The 9,477-nt window shown below is 63.1% G+C and overlaps 1 protein-coding gene across 2 annotated transcripts in view; it reads right to left on the bottom strand.

Annotated features, from left to right (window-relative positions):
• Positions 1 to 1,786: 1,786 nt before the first annotated feature.
• The window catches only part of TRMT44 (tRNA methyltransferase 44 homolog), a 29,847-nt gene continuing 22,156 nt past the window's right edge, over positions 1,787 to 9,477 (bottom strand). For both annotated transcript variants that reach the window (XM_047094223.1, XM_047094224.1), the window contains 2 exons: positions 8,836 to 8,952; positions 1,787 to 2,862 (listed from right to left, as the gene is read on the bottom strand). In XM_047094223.1, the coding sequence (XP_046950179.1) occupies positions 2,633 to 2,862; positions 8,836 to 8,952 (347 nt within the window). In that variant the 3' untranslated portion in view covers positions 1,787 to 2,632. The remainder of the gene's footprint in view (positions 2,863 to 8,835; positions 8,953 to 9,477) is intronic.

Genomic DNA, 9,477 nt, shown 5'->3' with positions numbered 1-9,477 from the left:
GGAGGAGGTTAAAGGGCGCTCTCGGCCTCTCCGTGCTGGGCTGTCGTCCCCCTGCGCGGTGACCCTCAGTGGACAGTCACCCCAGGAGGAGAGAGGGACAGAGACACAGTGTCACCTTCCAGTGCCCTTTGAGGGGGTGAAGGGTCTTCGACGGGAAGGGTGGACGGGGGTCACCTCCAAGATGGGAGTGGACCCCTGCCATCCGGAACACATGGTAGATGGAGGAGGATGGAAAGGCTGGGGGTACATGGAAGATGGACCACCTGACCCGACCAGAGGCCCCTCCCCTGCCCACCCCACCCCCAACCCCGCACTGACCGCAGCCCACAGCCTCAAGTGCACCAGACAGACTCCTTCCCACCAGAACACCAGGCTGTCATCACCCAGCCCTCAGGACACTCGGGTCAGCTGCCATGCCATCCCCGACCGCCTCATTGCTAGGTTAACCGCTCCGAGTTCCCCAGCGCCCCTCCTCTGTGGCAGATGGGGTGAGCCGGGCTCTGGAGAGGGGCGAGGGCGGAGCCCGCCTGGGCAGAGGCTGCTCTCTAAGGGCGTGACTGCCTGCCACGCACGGGGCAGAGGGCTGGGCGCCCGGCCCGGCTCACCTCCACCGCTTGTGAGGCACTCACGAAACCCCATGTTCCGCACCTGCTGAGCTGTCCCCCTGGCGTGTCCTCGGAGCAGGCCCAGGCCGCCGCCGACAGCAATCATCTGGCCACATACCCCCGCAGACGCGCGTGTGGTGCGCCTGGCGACCCCACAGTGAGTGTAATGCCTGCCGCTAGTGGCCTGGGTGGGGGCACCGTGGTACTCGTAGCCAGTAAGAAGTGGCAGCTGGAACCAAGAGGCTGGATCCAGGGGACGGGCCTACCCAGGCATCTGTGCCGTCCTGGGCGGCATGTAGGGAGTCTGCGAGGTGTGGTGAGTCAGCACAGCACCCGGTCTGGCAGGACCCTTGGACACCCACCTCAGGACAGGGGTCTCCCAGGGCACCCACGAGAGGGCACCCCCTGACCCCAACGAACACACGTGGCGGAGAATGCAACCTTCGGATTCTTCAGGGCGAACCGTCCGTCCCAAAACTTTGGGGGGCAGCCCATTTTCCCGAGGGCACCTCACCCACTCTGGGACTGGCAGCTCCAGGGCTGGGGACAGAAGCACAGACCACAGAAACCGTGGCTGTCGTGGTTATCGCTCCCTCACGTGGTAATTAAAACGGGAGCTGCCCCCCTGGCCTGGCTGGGGCCACCCGCCTGTGCAGGGAGTCCTGGGCTCACGTCTCCCTGTTAGGAGGTGTTCTCCTTTCGAGGGGAGGGGAAGGAGGCTGCTTCGGGTCTGATCCCACGGCAGGGAGGCCGGGAAGCTCGTCTTGAAGGGAATCGTCCCACACGTGCCAGGCAGCAAGTTAAGGGAAATCTCAAACCACCGGCCTCACTGACGAAGGCACCTCATCTCCGTGACAGAGACCAGAGATGGGGAGGCTGCGGCCCCAGCGCTGGGACCCCGGGCCTTTCTCCTTCCACTCTGCCAGGCGTGACTTCCCACACCAGGCAGGCATGTCCTGCCAACACGGCAGGAGGGGGCTCCGCCTGCACTGGCCAAGCCCATCAGAGCCCGGGGGGGGGGGGGGGGGCGTCACCATGGCCGCTCAGGCCACCCAAGAACTTCACGCGGGGAGAGGCTGGGGGCGGGAAACAACGCAACCCCCGGGGCCCACTGGACGCCCCTCCCACCCCTGGCCAGGCCAGCCAGGCACCTCCCGGGCTGCACCAAGCTGAGGCACCGCTCAGGGAAAGGGAAGAATTTACTGTCGTTGCCACAGGCGAACCGCGAACACCCACACGACGAAAGGCCACCAAGGTACATACGTACACTGTGCGAAAAGTCAGCGGCAGGACCGTGTGTGTCGATGTGGCCTTTCACGTAAAACCAAAAATAATTTTAAACACAAACACGTTGGATTTTTTTCCCAGAATACAAACAATTACTAACAGCACTTGGGAGAAAACCTAGCAGGGAAGGAAGGGCAGGGGCAGTTTTTGCCTTTCTGTGATAATTCTGTTTTCTGGCCTTGCTTTGTATTCCTTAGGGTTCTTTTTTCACGTCACCTAGAGCGACCCAGCCAAAGAAATGAGGGCCGTTTCTTGTTCTCTGTAACTAAAAATAACCTGCACAACCGTGTGCTACAGCTTTTTCAAAATACCTGCGTGGTGACCAGCCCCTGGGGCAGCTGAATTTCCAGCGCAGCCGGGGGCGGCAGGAGGGCCGCGCTCCGTGGGGCAGGCCGGCCGTCACACAGGAGGGGTCAGGCGAGCCGGGACGGGGCCCCTGAGAGGGCCGGGCGGCCAGGCACTTGCCCCACCTCCAGAGCTGGATGCGACAACAACTCCCGTACACTCTTCCCCAGGTCAAGGTGCCGGACGGTTAGGGGCGACCTCGTTCACAACGCAGACCCAGCACTCAAGACGGGTGGCGGCGTGAGTGTCTGTGACACGGAAGGCCACGCTCCGGCGGAAATCCGGGGGCCGCTCACCCAGCCAGCTCGGCCTGCTGTCCCCAGAGGAGCCGGCGCGCTCCCCGTGCCCAGGCCCCCCCCCCCGCGCCAGGCCTGCACTCGCAGGGCGGAAGAGGCTCACGGAACCTGCTTCCTCCCAGGGGTCTGGGCCGGCCGCAGCTCCTCAGGCCCGTGGGCAAACGGGCAGCAGTCCGAAGGCAGAGCGCAGCCGTCAGGGTGGTGGCTGAGAAACCAGCACAGGCGGGTTTTGAAAGCTTCCGAGAGCAGTCTGCGTTTCGCTTCCGGCTGCCGCTGCTTCCGGAGCCTCTCCTCTCTCCAGTCGCGAAGGTGAACTCGCCCGCTCCGAACTGTGGTTCAGGACAGAGAGAGAGACACGGCCCAGGCGTTACCCTCCAAGTCCACCAGCTCACCGGGACCGGTGCTCACAGAGCCCGACTCTGGGGCGGCGGCACCCCAGCAGGGAGGAGACCAGGCATGGAGATGGCGAGCCAGGCCGCAGTCCCGCCCGACACCAGCAACACGGCCTACAGGGGAGCACTGGAGGCAGAGCCCAGCAGGGAGGTGTGAGGAGGAGGCCGAGGGAACAGGCGAGGAGCGAGGTGGACGTATGCCAGGGCGAGGGCGCCTGCAGGGGCCAGGGTCAGGGGTCAGGAGCCGTCAGGAGGCATGAGCTGCTCACCGGGGGCAGGGGTCACCGGGGGCAGGGGTGAAGGGGCATAGGGAAACTGAGGGTCTGCTGCTGACAAGACCCAGGACGTGACCACGGGGACAAGCGGCGGGGACGGCAGCAGGATGGGCCTGTGGGAAAGGAGGCGGAGCACTGGGAGCCCGCGGCGTGAGAGCGGAAGTTGGGGAACTACGCTGCCGTCTGTCCCGGAGAACCTCACCACTGCGCGAGAGAGGAAACAAGCAAGGTCCTTTCTGGGCAGGCGAAGAGGAGGGTTTGCTGGTGCCCCCATAACCAGAGCCCCCAAACGCAAACAGCGGGTCGGGGAACAGCGGGTGGGGGACAGCGGCCGCGTCAGCAGGGATTCAGAGGCCGGCCTGGAACGCGGGGGGACAAGGCCCCAGCAGCTGACCGGGCCCCGCACCGAGCTGCCTCCCGAGCCGGTCAGCACCACTCGGGCCGAGACTCCCCACAGGCTTTCAAGGGGCCTTTCTCCCCCAGACGCCAGCAACTCCACAGAAACACGGCCAAAGCCGCTCACTGCATCCTGGTTTTCTTGGAAGCTGTGAGACCACTGGAGACAGAAAGGCTCGGGGAGAAATAAAAGAAGCCTACTGAATAAACCTGGCTCTCCAACCGCTAATGAGACCGTGAGAGCACAAATTAAAGCTCGGATTTGCTTTCAAATCACCTCGTGTGATTGCAACATGTCCTCACAGACTGCCGTGTATGAACCACTTGCCCTTAAAGCAGAGAAAGGGCTGTGGAGAGGCGCCTGTGCACGGAGGGGCTCACTGGAGGGACTCCTCGTTGCGGGCAGCCAAGGGCACCTACTCTGGGCCTGGCACGACTGTCCCCCTCCTCGGAGCCAGCCTCCTGCCTGCTCCCCACAAGGCTGATGCCTGGGATCGGTCCGGGAGCTCAGGTCAGGGAAACGTCACTGGGATCCACTGAATGCTCCCACAGCCGAATGCCACGGCCCCAAAGCATGCCCCGAAGGAGCCTTGGAGGCAAGACTCCCACCAGATGCCCGGGGTGTGGACCCCAAAAAGCAAGGAGCCCTTGGCCCGGCCCAAAGGCTCAGATGTGTTCAAGAGAAACCTGGGGGAGAGGGAGGGGCGTGGGCCCCGCCTCCACAGGGGTCCCTCCCCTGAGGACAGGCTGGCTCCCGACAGGCGCTCCACAGTGGTTTGGTGAGTTACGAGGGCACCCAGCCGCATTTCTGGAGCAGGGTCAGGGGAAGCGGGGGCCCAGCCAGGACTTCTTTTTTTTTTTTTTTTTTAATTTTTTTTTTTTTTTAAACGTTTATTTATTTTTGAGACAGAGAGAGACAGAGCATGAACGGGGGAGAGGCAGAGAGAGAGGGAGACACAGAATCGGAAGCAGGCTCCAGGCTCCGAGCCATCAGCCCAGAGCCTGACACGGGGCTCGAACTCACGGACCGCGAGATCGTGACCTGAGCTGAAGTCAGACGCTCAACCGACTGACCCACCCAGCCGCCCCTTCCCAGCCAGGATTTCTAAGGCCCGAGGAGCGGGCACTGATGACAGAGGATTGGCCCGGGCACAGGAGGGCGACACGCTCCCGCGCACCCCCAGGACACAGGGCGGCTCCCGACACCCCCCTCCCATCCCGGGTCGGCCCATGCGGGGCACCTGAGGGCGCTCGCGGCCCTGGCTGCACACACGCTCCAGCCAGCCCACGGCTCAGACCACCAGCGGGATTCCCCACGTGGAAACACGCCCCCGACGCCACCACGGAACCCCAGGAACAAGGTGCGCTCCACCCAAGCTCAATTATCCGACGTTTGTTTCCTCCCGAAGCTTCGCTTCCTCGGAACCTACTTACTGGTCCATCCCCTCCCGCTCCTGACAAGCAGACGCTGCTGTCATCAGAACGCTCCGGGGAACGGGCTGTAGACTGTTCCCGAAACCCCCATGGACGATCTACCGGAGCAGTGCCCTGTGATCAGGCCCTGATCACACGCGCCTCGGGTGGCCAGGCCAGCCTCAACATTCAAGACTCGGGGCAAGTCCCAGAGCTCAGCTGCGGCCACATGTGCAACACGGTCGGCACCGTGAGCACAGGCCACTCAGTTGGTACCACGCCTGCAACACCCCCGGCAGGCCTTCCTGGCCCCTGACCACAGCACGCACCAGGCAGGCCCCGAGGTGGCTTCCTCCCACGGTGCACGGCGCCGGAGGAACTGGGGGCATCCAAAGTGGATCTGACCCCTCAGTCCCGTAAACACCACCAGAGACTAGCCACCCTGGCTTAAAACACCCTCAAGAAAATAAGATAAAATAAAACATCCTCAGAGATAAGACCGGCCTCAGTGCATATTTTCGGCATGACTGCAAGCAGAATGTTTACTCAGAGCTCAGCCCCGAAGCCGCCTACTTGGAAGCATTTCCAAAAATAAACGTGCCCCCCGACGTCGACTGCACAGAAAGCGATGGTATGCATGCATATTTATAATGGGGGAAAAAAAAGGTACAATTTCACGAAGGCAAACAAAACAACGCACTGCAAAAGACAGGAGAGCAGCCCTTCCCGGTTACGATAAGTACTTTAATTGACAAAAGCCTCGTGAAACAGCAGATTCCAGGCCGCTGGCCAGAGCTCAGCTGGAGCAGGAACTGCCAGTTCGGGAAGGGCCGCCCCGCTCCCCGCTTCTCCACCCCGCAGTGGGGCTGCCCGTCCCGGGGCCTCGGCTTTCGCAACCACTCCAAATATGGGGCCTCCAGCACTGCTTACGAGGCCTGATGCCATCGTGAGCATTTCCCCAGCAAGGTCAGGCCCAAACGAAAACAGTCTAGCTCCACAAGGGCAACCAGGCCACCCAAAGGCACTGCAGGGGTGCACACCCGAGCTCTCCCATGCACACGAAGGGGCCGCGAGCACCCCAGCTCTCCTATAGGGACCTCACACACTGGAGCTCTCGCATCACACGTAAGGGACCGTGCACACCCGAGCTCTCGCATGCACACACACAGGCAGGGAAGAGAAGGTGGCTGTACTCAACTCCCTCAGGCTGGGAGAGGACAGAAGTGCTTCCGTCAGCTGTGGCCACCTGCCCCGAGTCGCCACCCGACCACCCTCCTCGGCAGCAGCACAAAGGTGGGGCTGTGGGGACTGGCCCAGATTCTGGGGCTCAGACAGCTGACCGCATTCCCCTCGACAAGGCCCTAGGGCCTCCTCTCGTCCTACCTTGAGCTCTGCTCACAATGGCACTGCACGGACTGGGACTCCGGGACGCAAAGTCTGCCCCCAGTCACCACCCCCTGCGAGGAAGGATCGGGTAGGCGTGCCCTCCTCACGGGGCTACTTTCCCTTCTCCATCCTGAGACATGGGCTCCCAGCTGCCTCTCGGGCTACGGAGCAGCCGGGCCCATCCACAGGGAGCTCACGGTCTATCCAGTTGAGGCAGTGAGGTGACCGAATACGGGAGGCCGTGTGACAGAAGCTCACGCAGACTCTGGGAGCCCAGAGAGGCAGGACTGGGTGGGGCGGACGGGCAGCAGTTTAGGGAAGATGCCCGGCTATGGTCTGGAACTATGGCTACGCCACCAGAGAGGCCAGGGCCTGACGTGGGGGCGGGGAGCAAGCAGGCAGCCTTGGGGGGGAGAAAGAGCATCGTGACAGACACACAAGCCGGGGAGCCACGTGGGGGGGCCGGAGGGGGGGTGGTTAGTCTGGCAGAAGCGGGTGGGGCCGGGGCGGGCAGGAGGCAGGAGGCAGGCAGGGAACGGACGCCGCGTGCAGCCCTCCAGGAGCCCCACCCGGCAGGGGAAGGTGGGCCCGGGGGCACGTCGGCAGCCCCTGCCGGCCTGGTCTTCTCTTCTCTGGCCCTCACGTCCTCAGCACGTGTTCCCGCACCTCCGCCCGGAGCCACCACTCTGCACATCAACCCGCCATCTGCAGCCCCCTGCACCCCTACACCCGCCTCCCAGAAAGGAGCGCGAGCCCACACCAGCGCTTCGTGGGACACCTCACGGTGGAAACAGAACAAAAGCTGCTTCCACGTAGGAAGTCCTGAGGAGCCGGACGCTGCGCCGCGGGGGGGCCTGAACAGGGCCCCGCACTTGGCCTTGAGGCTCCGGCCACGCCACAGAAGAGGCACACAGCCGGCGACGCCGCAGCCGGACGGGGGGTCGGCCACGCGGGGTCACCGGGACCCTGCCGCCACAGAGGCCAGACCCTCCCCACGGCGCCGCCTCCCCCACCCCTCCGTCATCACACCGCAAGCCTCCTCCTCCCCAACTCAGAGCCTTCGCGAAGGCTGCTCCTGGGCCTCCTGACCGAGTCCCAGCCGAGATGTCCTTTCCCGAGCACAGCCTTCCTGACTCCTCCTGTGCAAGCGTGCCCATGGCACTATGGTGGTGCGAGACACCACCACCTTCAAAGCCACTGGCTGAGGCACTCGCAGGTAAGACAGCAGGCAGGGCGGGACGCGCTCTAAAACACTTACATAAAGATCAAGGGAGGAAGGAGATCTCAAAACAAAATATAACAAGGTATCAACCATCGAGACGATGGAGGTATGTTTGCAAACTCGAAATAGGGGCACCTGGGTGGCTTAGTCAGTTGGGCTTTAGCTCAGGTCATGATCTCACTGCTCGTGGGTTCAAGCCCCATGTCGGGCTCTGTGCTGACAGCTCAGAGCCTGGAGCCTGCTTCGGACTCTGTCTCCCTCTCCCTCTGTCCCTCCCCTCGCGCGCTCTCTCTCTCTCTCTCTCTCTCTCTCTCTCTCAAAAATAAGTTAAAACATAAAGAACACTCCAAATAAGGGAACTTCTTTTAACCCCCAGCACCCATGCGAACGCTTGTTCTGTGTCCCCACCCACCCACCCACCCGCCCCGTCAGACCGCAGACCCCGGGAGGCAGGGACGGCAGCTGCCCGAGGGAAAGAGAGCAGGCCCTGGGCCCTCGTCCTCCCGACGGTCCCGGATGCCCGGAGCCCCAGGGCAAGAGGGCAGTGCCAGCCTTGCTCCAAGGGCACAGTGCACGCGTGCCGCCAGGGGAGCGGGCAGGAATCGGGGGCTCCCTCCTCTATCTGCCCAGGGCCCAGCTGGGACCCCGGGACGCTTCCAGCCTGCAGGCGGCCAAAGGCCAACGCAATTAGCAACTCCCCACCCAGAAAGTCCTCCAGCGGCACGGAGCCAGCAGGCTTCCGGACCTGGTCTTCCTTCTGTGTGAGGCATGAGCACTCACACAGGCCAGGTAAGGCCAGGACTGGGGGCGGGGCGGCTGTGCCCGACGGGACCAGAGGGAATCAGAGAAGAGGCGTGGCTAATGTTCCATGGGGCAGAAGACAGCTGAGGCAGGCGCAGGTCATGGGCAGAGAGAACTCTGTTCTCTTTCTCCCACCTTCCTAGGAATCTCAGACTCCTCTGAAGTGAGCTTTGCTTACTAGAAAAAGCAGCGGGGGGAGGGAGGCGCCTGGGTGATTCGGTCGGTTAAGCGTCAGACTCTTGATTTTGGCTCAGGTCGTGAGATCGAACCCTGTGTCAGGCTCTCCTCGCTGAGTGTGGAGCCTGCTTAAGGTTCTCTCCCTCTCCCTCTGCCCCTCTCGCTCGTGTGCCCGCACTCTCAACAAAAAAAAAAAAAAAAAAAAAGGAAGAACCGAACCTCAAGGCTCAATCCCTTTACCTTCAAACACCTGATGGTTGTTTTTGAGCAGCGTCTGCAGGCCTCCACATTCCCGCTTCAGCCTCCGCAGGGTCTCCCCGTCCAGCTCACTGGCTACGTCCGCCAAGGAGAGGCTTCCTGTTGAAAAGCGGGTTTCCCCGACACCAACAGAAAGGCTGTCAGGAGCCGTGAAACAGGCTCGCCGCTGGCCCTGCGCACGGCTCTGGTTCCGTCCGCTCCAGCCCCTGGCGCACATTGGCGGGAGGGACCGCGGGCAGAGCCATTGCCACCGGAGATGCCGGGGCCGCCCACCCGCCAGGCCCAACACCCCGGGGCTTACCTACTCCCACCCAACGACTCTGCAGGAGCCTCCCCCACAGAAAACCAGCGCTCTGGCTCGGCCCAGCCCCGGGCACCCAGGGGAGGTGGCCGCCCTGTGGCTGTGATTCCACCTACCAAAGCCCAGCCGACCTTCAAGATGCCCCTCTCAGCCGCCTCAAACCCACTCAGAGCAAGCAGGAATCGGCCGGGACAGCCCTCCAGCCCCTCCTGTGCCCCAGCCCTGCACACGCTCCCGGACCCTGATGCTCACGCGCACTGCTCCGCACTGCCTCCCAGTTGCTCATCCTCAGACGTGCACGCGCCTTGACCTAACCGTGAGGG

Source organism: Lynx rufus, unplaced genomic scaffold (assembly GCF_022079265.1).
Source record: "Lynx rufus isolate CCGP_SWC_20201006 ecotype Redwood Valley unplaced genomic scaffold, mLynRuf1.p SCAF_38, whole genome shotgun sequence".
Taxonomy (NCBI): domain Eukaryota; kingdom Metazoa; phylum Chordata; class Mammalia; order Carnivora; family Felidae; genus Lynx; species Lynx rufus.
This window is presented reverse-complemented; position numbering and strand designations above follow the sequence as displayed.